This window comes from Eriocheir sinensis, chromosome 25 (assembly GCF_024679095.1).
Source record: "Eriocheir sinensis breed Jianghai 21 chromosome 25, ASM2467909v1, whole genome shotgun sequence".
NCBI lineage: Eukaryota > Metazoa > Arthropoda > Malacostraca > Decapoda > Varunidae > Eriocheir > Eriocheir sinensis.
The window spans coordinates 5,713,893-5,731,392 of NC_066533.1; the positions used below are offsets into that span (position 1 = coordinate 5,713,893).

The 17,500-nt window shown below is 44.7% G+C and overlaps 2 protein-coding genes across 6 annotated transcripts in view; both read left to right on the forward strand.

Moving 5' to 3' along the window:
• LOC127003245 (uncharacterized) overlaps positions 1-6,508 on the forward strand; it is a 60,162-nt gene extending 53,654 nt beyond the window's left edge. Inside the window, exons 6-8 of the mRNA XM_050869647.1 lie at positions 424-581; positions 1,245-1,551; positions 4,078-6,508. Of these exons, the coding sequence (XP_050725604.1) occupies positions 424-581; positions 1,245-1,551; positions 4,078-4,268 (656 nt within the window). The 3' untranslated portion in view covers positions 4,269-6,508. The remainder of the gene's footprint in view (positions 1-423; positions 582-1,244; positions 1,552-4,077) is intronic.
• Positions 6,509-8,230: 1,722 nt separating this feature from the next.
• Positions 8,231-17,500, forward strand: part of LOC127003246 (protein stum homolog) — a 45,020-nt gene continuing 35,750 nt past the window's right edge. Inside the window, exons 1-3 of one of the 5 annotated variants that reach the window (XM_050869649.1) lie at positions 8,231-8,650; positions 8,806-9,770; positions 9,987-10,842. In XM_050869649.1, coding sequence (XP_050725606.1) covers positions 10,639-10,842 — 204 coding nt within the window. In that variant the 5' untranslated portion in view covers positions 8,231-8,650; positions 8,806-9,770; positions 9,987-10,638. Of the gene's footprint in view, positions 8,651-8,771; positions 10,843-17,500 lie in introns of those variants that run through there. The other 4 variants (XM_050869650.1, XM_050869651.1, XM_050869652.1 and 1 more) reach the window with 4 other exon arrangements.

Sequence of the window (17,500 nt, forward strand, 5' to 3'; positions counted from 1 at the left end):
CAAACATACGCACTCACACTTCTTCTTTAAACAGACACCCCAGAAAATGCACGCACACTTTTCCCTTGACAAGTATTCCAGAAAAACTAACGCACTCATTTGCACTCAAGCACGCACTCTTCTTCCCTCAACAGACATTGCAGAAATCGAACGCACTCTAAAACGCACTCTTCTTCCCTCAACAGACATTGCAGAAATCGAACGCACTCTAAAACGCATTCCCCTATCTTCAACAGACATTACATAAATCGAACGCACTCTTCTTCCCTCAGCATACATTCCAGAAATCGAACACACTCTCCTTCCCTCAACACACATTGCAGAAATCGAACGCACTCTAAAACGCACCCTTCTTCCCTCAACAGACATTGCAGAAATCGAACGGACTCTAATACACCACCTTCTTCCCCCCACCCACCACAGACATCCCTGAGAAGGCTCGCCCACAACCCATCAGGAAATACGGCGACAGAATCTCCTCCCTTCGTCGCCGCCGCCAACCCCGCTCCCCCGCCTTCTCTTCCTCCTCCTCCCTCCGCAGCCCCCCCCTCGCCCCCTTCGACGAGCCGTTTCCCGTGGAGGTAATTATTACTGTTGTTCTTGTGATCTCGCTGCTAATCTTCTAGGGCACGGGATTAGTGGTGACATTGCCTCCTGCCATTAGTGTTATTTCTGCTACTGCTACTACTGCTGCTACTACCACTACTACATTACTGCTATTTCTGCTACTAATTACACTCCTATTGCTCCTCCTCCTCCTCCTCCTCCTGATACTTACACTACTACTACAGTCACTACAACTATTACTGCTATTTTTACTACTACCACAATCCTACTGCTGCTTTTATTACTATTATTACTACTACAACTGCTACTACTACTACTACTACTACTACTACTACTACTACTGCTACCACCAACAATCCTACTGCTGCTTTTATTAATATATTGTTACTACTACAACTGCTACTACTACTACTACTACTACTACTATTACAGGAAAGGAAGACATAATTACACTAATCTTCCTAACCATTACACTAATTACCTACATTGCTTCATAATGCTACTACTACTACTACTACTACTACTACTACTACTACTACTGCTACTACTACTACTTCATACATACTTCAGGATAAGCAAAAAAGTGAAAAAGCGAATATCAATACCCATAAACTTTCTCTCGACGTATCTATCAACCTCCATCTATCTATATATTAATCTATCTATATATCTTGCAGCTCGACGAGAAATTCCTATCAAGAGCGCTAAGAGAGGCTCGTTGGCTGGAGAGAAGTCACAGCAAAGCGGATCCTGGAGAACACCAAGACGAGGACGAGGTGGAGGACGAAATAGGAGGAGGACGAGAAGACGATAGTAGAAGAAAACGGGAGATAGGCAACCCGCTGTACCGCAAGGCAGGAGACCACGACCACCACCACGACCACCCCCACGACGACCACCACAATAACGACAACCATATCCACGTGCCCAAGGATAAGAGTTGTACCATTTTGGGCGTGCGATACAACCTGGGCGAAGTGATTGGTACGTGTGTGTGTGTGTGTGTGTGTGTGTGTATAATTTTCCGCTATTGAGTTCGCTTTGGATCTATTTTCGTGCCTCGATCTCCTTCGTTGCTGCTCTCTCTCTCTCTCTCTCTCTCTCTCTCTCTCTCTCTCTCTCTGACGTTGTGAAGGATTGATGGGTGATTTGCCACATACCCCCCCTTCTCTCTCTCTCTCTCTCTCTCTCTCTCTCTCTCTCTCTCTCTCTCTCTCTCTCTCTCTCTCTCTTTCAATAACTGTCTTACTAAGTTCTATTTTATTTTCGCTCGGATTCGAACTCTTGTTTTCTCTTCCTCTTTCCGCCTTCCCTCCCTTCTCTTTCCTTCCGTGCCTCTCTTCTCTCCCTTATTATCTTTCCTTCTTTCCCTTTTCCTTTTCCCTTCACTCCCTCCTATTCATTTTCATTCTTTTTGTATCTATTCCTTTTCTTCCTTCTCTTCCATTTTCATTTTCCTTCCGTCCCTCCACTCCCTTCTTTTTTTCCTCTCTTTTTCTCTTACCTTCTTTTCTTTCTTCTCTTCCTTCCTCCTTTCCTTCCTCTCCCCCCTCTTTCTCTTTCCTTCTCTCCCTTATTCTCTTTCCCTTCCTTCTTCCCTTTTCTCATCGTCCCTCCCTCTTTCCTGCTCTTCCTTTCCTTTCCCTCCCTCACTTTTTTTTCCTTCCCTCCCTCCTCTTTCTTACTCTTCCTCCCTTTTTCTCCTTTCCCTTTTCCCCCCTCCCTTCTTTCCTTTCCTTCATCCCTTCCTCCTTTCCTCACTCAACCTACCATTTCCCAAACACCAAGCTGCTCTCTCTCTCTCTCTCTCTCTCTCTCTCTCTCTCTCTCTCTCTCTCTCTCTCTCTCTCTCTCTCTCTCTCTCTCTCTCCCCACACATCACGTTCCTCCTCTCCTTTCCTCCCCTCATTCCCCTCTTCCCCTCCCACTCTTTTACCTCCCCCTTCCAGCTTCCTCCCCTCGTCACCTCATAACCCCTCCATTTATCACTCCTCCTCCTCCTCCTCCTCCTCCTCTCTTTTTATCTTCTTCCTCCTCCTCCTCCTCCTCTTCCTTCCTTCATTACCACTATCCCATCCTCATTCGTTTAATCGCCTCCTCCTGGTCCTCCTCCTCCTCCTCTATCACCCTTCCTCCCTCCTTCCCTATCTCCCTTTTTCCTCTTTTAATTTCCTTCTCTTTCCTCTCCCCCTCTTTCGTCCTGCATTCCTTTACTTTCTTCTCTTTCATTCTTTTCATCATTTTCTTCCTTATTTTTTTTCATTTCCTTCATAACCTATCCCTCCCTTTCCTTCTTCCTCCGTTTCTCCTTCCCTTCCTCACTCCTACTTTCTCTTCTTGATCATTTCTCTTTATTTCCTTTCTTTCCCCAATTTCTTCCTCATCTCCCTTCCTTTCCCCTTCCCTCCCTCTCTCTTCTCCCTTCCTCTCCCCTTCCCTTATTCTTTCTTCTCCCTTCCTTTCCCCCTCCCTCCCACCCTCTCTTCTCCCTTCCTTTCCCCCTCTTTCTCTCTCTATTCTCCCTTTCTCTCCCCCTTCCTCCCTCTCTCTTCTCCCTTTCTTCTATTCATCTTCCTTCCTACCTTTCCTATACCTCCCTTAACTACCCTTCTCGCCTTCCTCCCTCCCTTCTCTTTTCTCTCCCTCCCCTCCTTGCGTTTTTTTCCTCCCTTTCCTCTTACTTTTCCTTCCTCCTTTTCCCCTTTCCTCCATCCTTCCCCTCACTTCTCCCTCTCTCCTATTCCCTTATCTCTCTCTCTCTTTCTCTTTCTATCTTACCTATTGCTTCTTACCTTGCTCTCTCCCTTCCTATCCCTATCCCTACCTACCTAATCTACTCCCTTCCTTACCTACCCCTCCCTTCTTATCTCCAATTATGTCCCTTCTTCCTATCCTACTCCTCCCTTCTAATCCAGTTCCTTCCTTACTATCCTTTTCTATACAATCCTATCCTATCCCTTCTTAATCTGTCCTTCCCCTTCTATCATGTCCCTTCTCCCTATCCTACCCCTCCCTTCCAATCTAGTTCCTCCCTTACGATCCTTTTCTATACAATCCTATCCTATCCCTTCTTAATCTGTCCTTCCCCTCCTATCACGACCCTTCTTCCAGTTCCTCCCTTACTATCCTTTTCTCTACAATCCTATCCTATCCCTTCTTAATCTGTCCTTCCCCTCCTATCACGACCCTTCTTCCTATCCTACCCCTCCCTTCCAATCCAGTTCCTCCCTTACTATCCTTTTCTATACAATCCTATCCTATCCCTTTTTATTCTGTCCTTCCCTTCCTATCACTTCCCTTCTTCCTATCCTACTCCTCCCTTCCAATCCAATATCCTTTTCTTTACATTCCTATCCTATCCCTTCCCCTACCTGCCTCCTTCCCTCACTCCTCCTTCCAATCCGTTAACTCTTCCTTTTCCTCCATTTCCTTCTCTTCCTCTACATCACCTTTGCCTTCCCGAGCCCATCTCCTCCCCTCCCCTTTCTCACCTCCCTACCCTAATTGCAGGTGTGGCCTCGGACGTGTGTATGGAGTGCAGGTGTGCCGCGGGGAAGATGTTCTGCAGCCCGCGATGTTGCTTCCTCCCCTCGCCCCTCAGCCTCACCATAGCCCTCCTCCAGGACCTCGCCGGCAACCCACCGCCCCCCGCCCGCCCCCACCCCCTCCACTACATCAGAAACCAGATATCCACCCGCTGAGAGGAGGAAACGAGGGGGGCGGGGGAGACAGTGAGATGAGAAGAGAGGAAGGCAGGAAGGAAGGAAGGAAGGAAGACAGGGAAGAGGACAGAGGAAAGAAGGAAGGAAGAAAGACAGAAACAATAGGGAAAGGAGAGATGAGAAGGGAAGGAGGAAAGGAAGTAAAGAATGAGAACAATGGAAGGAAAAGAAATGAAGGGAGAAGAGAAGAAGGAAGGGAGGATGGAAAACAGAAATGAGAGAAGAGGAGAGGAAGGATGACAAGAGTTGAGATGAGAACAGAGTAAAGAGGGAAGAAAGGAAGGAAAGAAGGGACAAAGGCAGAGAGAAGAGGAAGAGAGTGAGGGATGAGAAGAGAGGAGAGGAAAAAAGAAAGGAAGACATATGAGAAGATAGATAGGAAGGAAGTGGAGGAAATGAGGGAGGGACAGATATGAGAAGAGAGGAGAGGAAGATAGGAAGTAGAACATAGAAATCAGAGAAAAGGATGGAAGGAAGGAAGGAAGGAAGGAAGACATGAAAAGAGAGGAAGGAAGAAAGGAAGACAGAAGAGAAGAGAAGGATGGAAGGAAGGAAGAAAGGATGAGAGAAAGGAAGGAAGGAAGCACAAAGAATGAAGATGTATGATAGGAAGGAAAGAAAAAAGAAAAAAGTTAGTCGAAGTAAAACCCGGAAGAATTAATAGGAAAGAAAGCAGGAAAAAAGGGGAAGGAAAAAAACGTGTAAGGAAAAGTGTTAGGAAGAAAGAAAAAGAAAAGTTAGAAAATTAAGAAGGAAGTAAGGAAGCAAGGGAGATGAAAACAAGAATCGAACGAAGAACGATCGAAATAAAAGGAAGGAAGAAAGGAAAGAGGAGTAAATATGAGAAGTGAAAAGGAAGGAAAGAAGGGAGGGAGGAAGGGAGAAAGAAGGAAGAACGAATGGGAGGCTATTGACGAAAGAGAAGAAAGAAAAAGAAGATGTAAGCAGAATAGAAAACGGAGGGTGAATTGGAGGAGGAAACCAAGACAGGAAGAAAGATTGGAGGAAAGGAAAAAGAATAAGAAAAAAAAGTATGAGGTGGAAAAACAAGAACGGGAAGAGGAGGAAAATGGAGTATACGCATGTAAATAATAACAATAATAATAATAATAATGTTGATAATAAAATAATAATAACAATAATGATAATAATAATAACAGTAATTTCTTAGCTATATAAGTATACCACGTTGATTACTTTCCAATTCTTTTACTACATCTCTTTTCCCTTCGTGTAACCATTCGTTCATCTGTATTGTGTATATTTGTAAGCTCTTTTGTGTTATTTTCTTGCATTTTCAAGTGTATATTTTTTTTTCTTTCTCCACTTTCTCTTACCTACTTCTCCATGTCAGCTTCATTATTTTATCTGTCAAGTCATATCTAAGTCCCACAATTGTATATCTTACGGTCACGTCCCAAGCTCTCCCTCACTAAGAGCGTATTCCACAGTCCAACACCGTGTCTTCGTAACAGCCCGAAGCAAACCATACAATCCCACACAGTCCACAATGGTGAGGTTTTCTGCTCACCACGAGGCACACAAGAGCTTACCCGTGTAGTTTCCTCACATTTCTGCACTTATATATGAACGCCAAACACTGCACGAGGAATTACCGTAGTCTTTGGTATTGGTTTGGGAACGTGCTAATCCACTGTGGCGGACTGTGAAAGAGGCCCTAGAAGACATCACTTAATATCAACCCTAAAAAAAAAGAGGTCAGGTTCTAGACCAATATCCCCTTTCGTAGACTCCACACACTTCCAGTACTTTATGCCTTGGCCTATTTGTGCTGTACTATTACTCAGAGGGAAATATGTACGTTAAGTGTAGCCATTAACCCGTGAAAGTGGTTTATAGAGTATAGAACTCGTATGTATCGGGGCCACAGAGTTACCAGATTGCCCTATTCAGCATTCTGCACTTGTCGTTTCCAGACCCAAAGCCAGTCACACACATACATATCGATTTTCAGCTCTAGTTAAAGTTAAAATAGTTAGTTACTGATGTTTATTGTAATAGCTACGGGTCACAAACTCTGGTAACGCTGACCGGGGCCTGGCTGACTGATTTTAATAGTATTGGAATTGATGTCACGGGAATCGCCGAGGAAGGGAGAGCTTGTATACTATGGGCGTCTGGCATTTATATTTGTCTTGTTCGTTATCACTGTTGTATGTTGTTGTATACGACAAGAAATACACCAAAGATTGATTCTAGCCGTGCCTATTTATACCCTGAGAGAGAGAGAGAGAGAGAGAGAGAGAGAGAGAGAGAGAGAGAGAGAGAGAGAGAGAGAGAGAGAGAGAGAAAATGAGGAAAAAGGAAGATAAAAAGAAAAGAAAGAATGAGAGAAAGAGAGAAACAGAAAGAAAGAAACAAAGAAACAAAGATGTAAGAAAAGAAACAAAGAGAAAGAAAAAAAGAGAAGGAAAACAATAAAAATAAAGAAAAAAAGATATAATGAAACAAAGAAACAGAGAGAGAGAGAGAGAGAGAGAGAGAGAGAGAGAGAGAGAGAGAGAGAGAGAGAGAGAGAGAGAGAATTACACGGACACACGCAGCAATGTCGATGAATCTTACATAAGGAGCAAAAAATGATACGGTTATGCAAGATGGTGATGACGGGGTGGTGGTGGTGGTTTATTGATATGCTTGTAGTAATGGTGGTGAAGTTGGTGTAGCAGCAGTAGTAGTGGTGGTGGTGGTAGTAATAGTAGTAGTAGTAGTGGTGGTGGTGGTGGTGGTAGTTTATTGATATGCTTGTAGAAATGATAAAGATGGTGTGGTAGTAATAGAAGTAGTAGTAGTAGTAGTAGTGGCAGTGGTGGTGGTGGTGGTGGTGGTGGTGCTAATGGTGATGAAACACGGTAATGGTTGGCAACTTGGCTTTAGTAAACAGTGTGAGTGCGGGTGGTGTCAGTGACGGGGAGAGAGGGGAGAGAGGGAGGGGAGGAAGAGTGGCACTGACAGCTTGGAAGAGGGGAGGCAAGGTGCTGAGGGGAGGAGGAGGGAAAAAAGGAGGAAGAGAAGAGAGGAAGAAGGTGAGGGGAAGAAGGAAGCTGAGTATGAAAGAGCGGAGGCAGGGCGAAGAGGGGAGGAGGAAGGGGAGGAAGAAGGTGAGGGGAAGAAGGAAGGAAGATGAGGGGAAGGAAGGAACATGTAGGTCGGTGAAGAAGGGAGAGTGAGGGGAACGAGGAAGAGGAGGAAAATAAGAGAAGAGATGAGGGGAGGAAGAGGGGAAGAATGATGAATGAGATGAGGGGAGGAAGAGAACAAGGGGAGAGCAAAGGGGAGAGAAGGAAAGGAAGATAAGAGGAGTATCAACGAACGAGGGAGGAATGATGGAAGAGAGAAAACGAGGGGAAAAGCGAGAGAGAGAGAGAGAGAGAGAGAGAGAGAGAGAGAGAGAGAGAGAGAGAGAGAGAGACGAATGAGGAGAAAGAGAATGAGGGAAGAGCAAATGGGAGAGAAAAAAGTGGAGAGGAAGAAGAGGAATGGAGGAAGGAAGAGAACGAGGAGAGCAAAAGAAGAAAACAAAGAAAGAGAGAAACAAGAGAAACAAGGAAGAAAGGGAGGAAGAAGAGGAAGAAGAGAAAGGAGGAGAAAGAAAGGAACAAGAGGAAAAAGAATGAAAAGGAGGAAGAAAAAAGAAGAGAATGAGAGAGAGAGAGAGAGAGAGAGAGAGAGAGAGAGAGAGAGAGAGAGAGATGAGAGGAGGAAGAAAACGAGGGGAAGGAAGGAAGGTGGAGGTATGCGGGCTGGGGAGAGAAGAGGGGAGAGACTGAGGGGATGAGGAGGAGGAGGAGGAGGAGGGAAAAGCAAGGGAGGTGAGGGGAGATACGGGTTGATAGGAGGGCGAGGTAGAGAGTGGGTTAAGGGAGGGCGGCAAAGAGGGGAACAGGGGGGCTCGAAGGGGGGCTCGAAGGGGGGCTCCACATTCAGCCGCTGGGCCACACTGGTTTTAGCTGGTGGAAGGAGAGCACGCGGTATCCTTCACTCCCTTCAACACCACCGCCACCACCACCGCCAGTCCTTCCTCACATCACTACCCCATCTTTAGTTCTTCCTACACCCTCCTTTCTACACTTCCTTCATCACGTCTTCCTATCCTCATCACCACCCACTCCTGCATCCAAGCGAGACATTCCTCCTTCATTTCCTTCCTCGTTTCCTTCCTTGTTTCCTTCATCCCCATCAACACTCATTATCCCCATTACCCTCCTCCTCCTCCGCCTCCTCCTCCTGCATAAAGCACAGCCATAGGACATTGTGCCGAGTGTTACGAGGAAAGGAAGGACATCAAGACTGCCATGAGAGAAAAGGAGTGTTAGAGGAAAGGAAAGGAAAGGAAAATAGAGGTGTGTTGAGGAAGGGAAAGGAAAGGAAAAGAAAGTAGAGGTGTGTTACGGAAGGGAAAGGAAAGGAAAAGAAAGTAGAAGTGTGTTAAGAAAGGTAAAGGAAAGGAAAATAGAGGTGTGTTGAGGAAGGGAAAGGAAAGGAAAGGAAATTAGAGGTGTGTTGAGGAAGGGAAAGGAAAGGAAAAGAAAGTAGAGGTGTGTTACGGAAGGGAAAGGAAAGGAAAAGAAAGTAGAAGTGTGTTAAGGAAGGTAAAGGAAAGGAAAATAGAGGTGTGTTGAGGAAGGGAAAGGAAAGGAAAGGAAAATAGAGGTGTGTTAAGGAAGGGAAGGGAAAGGAAAAGAAAGTAGAGGTGTGTTAAGGAAGGGAAAGGAAAGGAGAAGAAAGCAAAGGAGTGTTAGAGCAAAGGAAAGAAAAGGAAAATAGAGGTGTGTTAAGGAAGGGAAAGGAAAGGAAAAGGAAGGAGTGTAAAACGAAAGGAAAGAAAAAGCAAGGGGAAAGGAAAGGAAGGATAGGAGAAAGTAACTGAGTGTAAAGCAAAAGAGAGGAAAAGAAAGGAGAAAGGAAATAAAGGGGAAAGGAAGTGTAAAACAAGGGAAAAGGAAAGTTAAAGGAAAGTGTACAGCGAAAGGAAAATAAATAAAAAATAGAGAAGGAAGGGAAAACGGAAAGCAGAAGCAGGAGGAAAAGAGAGGAAAGTGTAAATCGAAAGGAAAGGAAAATATAGAAAAGAAAAAAAAGGAAAAAGAGAATAGTGAAGAAAGAACGAAAAATAAGAAAAAAGGATAAAAAAACACACCAGGAAGGAAAAATCATACCTATCAAGCAACTCAAAGCAAAGGAAAGGAAAACAAATGCAGGTCGTGTGGCGGAGAGAGCGGTGACTGGCGAACGAACACACACACGAACTTCCGACGCAGGCGTGGGGGCGGCGGCGGCGGCGGCGGCGAGGGAAGGGGAGTGCAAAGTTTATTTACAACGGGAGCGTGACGCCGCGGAGCCTGCACACACACGCACACGCCTTCAGAGCGGGGCGTGGCGAGGCGCGGGGAGCACACACGCGGCGGGGAGACTGACGGAGAGACGGGGAGACAGCGAGATAGAGAAACTGAGGGCGAGCGAGTAATTTTTAAACTAGTGATTCAGAGAGAGGTGAACACGACGGAGACACTGACGGAGAGAGACGGAGAGACAGAGAGACAGAAACAGACGGCGAGAGAGAGAGAGAGAGAGAGAGAGAGAGAGAGAGAGAGAGAGAGAGAGAGAGAGAGAGAGAGAGAGAGAGAGAGAGAGAGAGCAACAAACGGAGGGTGAGTAAACGTGACCTAGTGATTCAAGGGAGAAGTAAACAGAAGGGAAACGAAGCAAAAGGCGAAGAGAGACAGAGATAAACACAGAGAGAAAGAGAGACAAACTAGTGATGCAGAGAAAGGTAAACAGACAGAAAACGGGATAAAAGGCGTAACGAGAGACGGAGATAAACGGAGAGAGAGAGAGAGAGGAAAATTCAGTGATTCAAAGGCAGTGAAAAAAAAGGAAAAGGTGGAATAAATAGAGTGGAAGAAAGCGTGGAATCTAAACAGGAAATCAAAAGACAGACGAATCGAAGCCCCAGAAGAGAAAAACAAACAGAGAGAGAAAGAAGAAAAAAAAAGGAAAGGAGCGTGAGTGCGGGTAAATTTAGCAGCCTCAGTGATAGAGAGAGAGGGAGAGAGAGAGGACGTGAAGGATGCTGTGAGAGAGGGAGGCGAGTGAGAGAGAAAGAGAGAGAAGAAAAGCGTCCACGTGAGAACAGTGAGGCGAAAGAAAGCAAGAAAAAAAGGATAATAAAAGAAGGAATTAGTGAATGAAAAAGTGATAAATAAAAAAAACGGTAAAATAGAAGAAAAACGGAGATAGAAAAACCCGAAAAGGACAGAAAAAAAGAACAAACGGGAAAGTCCAACCACAACAGTAACAACAGAAGCCCAAGTAAGTAAGCACAGTCATCATGGAAGGGAACAGCGAAGTCTCAGGCAACGGAGCTCCTCAAAGGGCAGCTCCTGAGTCTCCTGAGGGGGTGGACCAGCCAGCCCCGGCGGAGGCGACAACGCAGAAGAAGACGCAGCACAAGGACTGGCTGGCCGTGGGCGGGATCGGCATAGAGAAGCGGCGAAGGTCCTCCAACGCCTCCTACAGGATCGAGAACAACAAGGTGAGGAAGAGGAGGAGGAGGAGGAGATAAGAAAACAGTATGTGGAAGAAGGGATGGGAATAATAAGAGGAAGAATATGAAAAAAAGGGGAGAACGAAGGGGAAAAGAGGAAAAAAGAAAAGGGAAATTAATAGGAGTTAAAGAAAGGCATGATGGGACAGAGAGGGGAAGGAGGGAAGGAGGAAAGGGAAGGAGCGTAAGGAAGAAGAAGAAAAGGAAGGGAGGAGGAAGGAGGAAGAGGGTTTTAAGAAAGATAAGAAAAGGCAGAGAAGGGGAAGGGAAGGGGAGGAGGAAGGAAAAGGGAGGAGGGAGAGAAGAAGGAGAAAGGGAAAAGAGGAAAGAGGAGTTTGAGGAAGATAGAAAAGGGAAGAGAAGGGCAGTGAAGAAGAGGAGGAGGAGGACGGGGAGGAGGTGGAGGAGGAGGAGGTAAGAAAAAGTATGTGAAAGAAGGGATGGAAATAAGAATATGAAAGAAAGGGGAGAGAAAGAAAAGGAAAAGAGGAAGGGAAATGAATAAATAAGGATGAAAGAGGAGGAGAGGAAAAGGAAGGAGGAAAAGGAGGAGGAGGAAGAAGAAGAGAAGGAGGAGTACGCGGAAGGAGAATGAGGAGATAAAAAGGAGGAGGAGGAGGAATTAGCGAAGCAGTTGATGGGAGGCTGTGAAAGAGGAAAAATTGAAGGAGGAGGAGGAGGAGGAGGAGGAGGAATGGTTGCAAGGTAAAATAAAAGAAAGAGAAGGAGGAGGAGGAGAGGAAGAGGAAGAAGAAGAGGAGGAGGTGATAAGGAGGAGAGGAAAAGGAGAAGGAGGAAGAAAGAAAAAATATATGAAGGAAGAGAGAAAAGGAGGAGGAAGATGATTGAAAGAAGAGAAAAAATAAGGGATAAAAGAGGAAAAGACGAGGGAATATAAATGAAAAAAAGGATGAGAGAAGAGGAAGGAGAGGAAAAGGAGGAAGAGGAGGAGGAGGAGGAGGAGGAGGAGGAGAAGGAGGGGGCCGTGACCCGATTAATGGAGACTGTGAAGAAGAAGAAAGAGGTGGAAGAGGAGGAGGAAAGATAGGAAGGTAAAAAAAAGAGAGAGAAAGAGGAGGAGGAGGAGGAGGAGGAAGAGCTAGCAAGGTAGAATAAAAATGGAGGAATAGAAAAGAGCGAATGAGGAGGAGAAGGAGGAGGAGGAGGAAGAGGAAGAAGAAGAGGAAGAGGAGGAGAAAAAAAATGAATGGCAGGATGGGGGAAAATAAAAGTTGTTATAGTAGGAAGTGGAGTAGGAGGAGGAGGAAGAGGAGGAGGAGGAGGAGGAGGAGGAGGAGGAGAAAAGGTGGAGGAGAGAGGGAACAAAGAGCAATAGGAAGAGGAGGAATGACAGGAAGATAAAATATAAATTGCATTTGTGGAAGGAGGAGGAGGAGGAAGAGGAGGAGGAGGAGGAGGAGGAGGAGAACCAGAAAGGAAAGCAAAAGAGGAGACGTAGAAAAAGGAACATGAAAGCAAGAAAGAAAAAAAGAAAAGCAGGGGAAGGAAGAGAAGAGAGGGGGAGGAGGAGGAGGAGAGGGTCAGAAGGAGGAAGGGAAAGGAGTGCTAAAGGAGAAAGAACTTAAGAAAACAGAAAAAAAGAGGAACAAGAGGAGGAGGAGGAGGGAGAGGAATTTAAATATAGTTAGGTGAAGAGAAAGAGGAGGAAGAGGAGGAGGAGGAGGAGTACAAAGGAGTACAAAGGAAAAGCAAACAGCAACAGACCTCTTGGTCCTAACTAGGCTGTTTGTTGTTGCTACCATTTACTCTAATATACGAGTCAGAGACACAGGACAGCATAGGTAGGCGGTGGCCGAAGTGATAGCGTACTGGACCCACATTCGCCGCGTGATGGACGACGCGGGTTCGAATCACCGCCGCTACTCTTTTTATTTTTCCGGTCACCGCCCAACATGCTGCACTGACCACCCTGAATCCTGTCCCCCTCCCCAGGAAGCAACCCAAGCTCATCAGCAAGAGTTCCAAAGGGCAAGCACGAGCCAATGCAAGATGGCCAATGCAAACTCGCCCACGCTACAGTGCTCGCCTGCGCTAGAACGGGCTGGGCTGACCATCAGGCCCAGCCTTACCAAGAGCCTTCCATCGGCCCTACCCCCCCCGCTGGGATAAACAACGTAAAAAAAAAAAAAAAAAAAGGCGAAGGCTCCTTCCCTCCCACCAGTCCCTCCAGCCGAGGCTGGCACGAAAAGGAAGAATACCATGTAGTATAGAAAAACTACAATGAAAATTTATTTGGATAGAAGGAAGATCATACACGACAACTAAGCTAACACTACTTTCTGTAGACCGGAGCAAAATAGCGGATGTTCGGGTTAGCTTCTAAATATTTGTCTAGTCGGTTTTTGAACGTGCAAATAGTTTCGCTTTCGACGACGTTTTGAGGCAAACCATTCCATACATTGATGACACGGTTGAAGAAGTGTTTTGATTCATTTGGGTTGAAACGCTTCCTCGTTATTTTGTATCCATTGTTTCTTGTTACACTTGATTGAGAGACTGTATAATAATCATGAACATAAACGTTATCGAATCCCTTGAACATTTTAAACACTTCCATAAGGTCACCTCTTAGCCTGCGCTTTGATAAGCTGAATAAGTTCAGTTCTTTAAGTCTGTCTCCGTATGGTTTGTTTCGCAGTCCAGGGATCATTTTAGTAGCTCGACGCTGCACCCTCTCGAGTTTATCTATATCTTTTCTGTAATAGGGAGACCAAAACTGAACGCAATACTCAAGATGTGGGCGAACTAACGAATTGTACAGTGTCAATATTACTTTTTCTGATTTGTGTTCAAATGTACGACCAATAAATCCGATCAGTTTGTTGGCAGTTTTTACTACTTCTGTGCAATGTTGACTCGGTTTAAGATCGTTCGAAATTATTACTCCAAGATCTTTTTCTTTGCTGGCTTCAGAAAGTCGCACTCCGTTAATTTGATAATGAATACGATCGTTGTTGATTCCGATATGCATAACCTTGCACTTTTCAATATTGAAATCCATTTGCCATGTTCGTGCCCAACTACTTAAACGTTCGAGATCAGCTTGGAAGTGTTCTTTATCCATTGTCGTAGTGACTCTGCTGGCTATTTTTGTGTCGTCTGCAAATTTCGATATTTTACACGATAGCCCCTCGTCAATGTCATTTACGTACACTAAAAACAGAACAGGTCCCAACACCGACCCCTGTGGAACACCGCTTTTGACATCTCGCCAGCCAGATGATATACCATTCATAACAACTTTCTGTTTACGGTCGGTAAGCCAGTCTTTGAGCCACTTATGAATGTTACCAGTTATACCGTGAGCTTGCAATTTACTAAGGAGGCGGTTGTGAAGGACTTTGTCAAATGCTTTCTGAAAGTCCAGATATACAATGTCTACTGATTGACTTTCATCGTATACATTAATGATGTAGTTGAAGAAATCGAGGTTAGTCAAACAGGAACGTTTGTTTCGAAAATCATGTTGCGAATCCTTAATTAGTCTGTTATCTTCAAAATGCTTTACCATTTTTCCGAGAATGATCGTCTCCAAAATTTTTCACACGATTGACGTGAGACTGATCGGTCGATAATTACCTGGTTGTGACTTGTCGCCTTTTTTAAAGATAGGAGTTAGGTTTCCATTCTAGTGGTACTTTTCCTGTGTTTAGCGACTTTGAGAATATGTTCAAGAGTGGTTTGCTGATCTGATGTTTTGCCTCTTTAAGAATACGCGGGGATATTTTGTCTGGGCCGGGCGTTTTGTTTACTTTAATATTATCGATAATTTGTACTATATCACTTTCTGCAATGTCGCTAATACTACTCAAGGATGTGTCATCAATATATCTTGGAGCTTCCGGTTGCCTATCGGATAAGATTTCTTCTGTAAAAACGGAGGCAAAAAAAATCATTCAATATATTAGCGATTTCTTTATCATCATTTGTGGATTCGCCATTTACAATTGTTATTGGGCCAATACTGGGGGTGAGAACTTTTTATTTCTTACGTAGGCAAAAAATTCTTTAGGATTTGTGTTGCTGGCGCTTGCAATATGAAGCTCTAGGTTTCTTTTCTTGAGACATGATTCTTTTTGATTCTCGGCGTAATCTTTGGAATTCAATTTTATGTTTCATTATTTGTAATCAAGTATTTGCGACGCGCTCGATTTTTATTCTCAATTTGGCGTTTGAGTTGATTGTTCCACCACTTAGGCTTCCAGTTGGCTGTTGGTCGTCTTTTACGGAATGGTACGCATAAATTCACGGCTCTACTTAAAGTTTCTGTGAATGTTTCCCAAGCTTTATTTATGTCCGAGGCTGCAGAAATTTCGCTCCTGTCTGCATTCGCTGGTAAATTTCTTAGTTTGTCAAAATCCGCACGTCGGTAATCAGGTATTCTTTCTTCACTCGTTTTCACGTCCTCTTTGATTTTTATTTAAACGAAATCATTCGATGATCGCTGTCGCTGAATTCTGTACCAACATTGAGATCATTAACTAGGCATTCTTTAGTTGTGAGAACAAGATCGAGGATGTTATTTTCGCGAGTTGGTTTATGCACATGCTGATAAAGCGCACTTTCTAATAAGTTACTGAATAGATCGTGACCTGAGTGTATATTTAACGTGCCTCCCCAACTCTTTACTGGTAAGTTAAAGTCTCCCATAATTACAGCTTCAAATTGATTGCATATGTTAGAAATTTGTTCGAACAGTTTTCTGTCTATTTCCATTGCTTGGTTTGGAGGTCTATAAACAATGCCAATAACTAATTTACTTGAACGGTTTTTAATTTCTACGAAAACGGTGTCTATATTATTTATTCTTTCTACATTGATAACACGTGGATATAAATAAGATATAAATAAGACGACGCCACCACCAGCTCTGCTTTCTCTGCCGCAAAGAAAAATTGAATAGCCGGGTAAGTTAAATTCCGCAATAAAATCTCTGTTACTTGTGTTCAACCGTGACTCCGCGACGGCGATAATGTGGAAGTTTTCCGTTGCAACAAGTTCTTCCAGGTCTGTGAATTTATTTCGAATGCTGCGGGCGTTTACGTAACACGCGTTTATATGGTCATGGTGGGATTGGTTGGTGGTCCTTTGGTTGTTTACGTGGCGTTCTTTATCGGGGTTCGTTTTTTTTTTCGTTTTTTTTCTCTCTGAAAAGTGACACCTGCTCACTAAGGAGTCTTCCAAGTCTAGCCGCCCCGACGGAATTTAGGTGTACACCATCGCGTTCGTACAAGTCATTTGCACTGTAAAAGTTATTCCAAAAATTCACAAACTCGACATTTTCTTGAGCACATAATGACTTTAGTCGGTTGTTAGTGCTGAAGGCTTTACTGTAAAAAGCGCTACTTTCTTTCATCCGCGGGAGGATACCAGATATCATTATGTTGTTTGTTTTTTCCTTGAATTGTTGGATCAGTCTACGATACTTTTCCATTAATTCTTCTGAATGATTGGCCTTTACGTCGTTTCTTCCGACATGAATGACGAACGGTGAGTTTTGGTCTGAGCCGGTCATAACATCGTCGCGCGCCGCAGTGATGCCATCAACACCTATACCGGGGAAACACATGCGCTTGCGTTTCTCATATGAAGCACGAACGCAAAATTCTGTTGACTGACCTCTGATCATTGAATCGCCAATCAACCGGGTTTCGTATTCATCAACTTTCTCCTTTAAAATATCAAATCGATTGAAGGTCGCGAGTTGCAACATTTTTCTTGGCGTATAAGGCCTGGCTCCATTCCTTACAGGAATGGAACCGTCTTCCGGTGCTTCGGTACTCGGATTTCTCGTGACCTGGGCACAGGTCGGTACGGTCGGGTTGGGCAAAGAAGGGGCAGTGTCGCTAGTCTGCGGCACAACTATGTTGGCCGCAACAAACTCCTTCAGGGATTCGTGTTGTTTTTGAAGAATGTCATATTTCATTTTCAAATCGTCGTACTTACGGTCGCTAACACAAGGCGACAAGCAGAGGAGTTTCTAAAATACTGAGGAGCGAACCTCCCGCAACATACTTCGCAATCTCTCAGTTGGGACGGCATTTTGGATTAGCAATTCCTTAACTGACAATGAAAGCAAATAAAGCGCAGTTACTGTAAAACTTTAGGATGTCACCATAATACAATTTTAAAAAGGTGAATGCATAGAAAAGAGATACTGCGGTTTCCCAGTGCCCCAGGAAAATAAAGGTATGGAGACCTCCGCAGGGCCAGAATAAAAAAAATAAAAATAGAACATGGCCATTATGAGTGATGAGCCTTCGGATTTGAAGCTGGCAACTTTGTCAACCCGGTCGAGTTTGTCCTTAAGCTTTGTCCCAAAAAGACTGGGGCCGGCGTGGTTACCCATCACCCACACTGGGTAGAGAGAAAGGAGTCAGCCTCCCAAGAGCATCACAGCATGTGTCCCCCTTCAAGCACGAGCCTTGCGGGCCCTGGCCCAAGGCACCTGTCACCAAGCGTGCTCAGAGGACTTCCGCAGGAAAAAAGAACACCGCCGCGAAGACTCCGAAGTGACTAGAACCTTCCGGGATGGTGAGAGAAACATCGGAGGAAGACTGAGACAAGAGGCTGGGTAGAATACCTGTAGAGAGGAAGGAAAGGAGGGGATGTGTCCTCGAAGTGT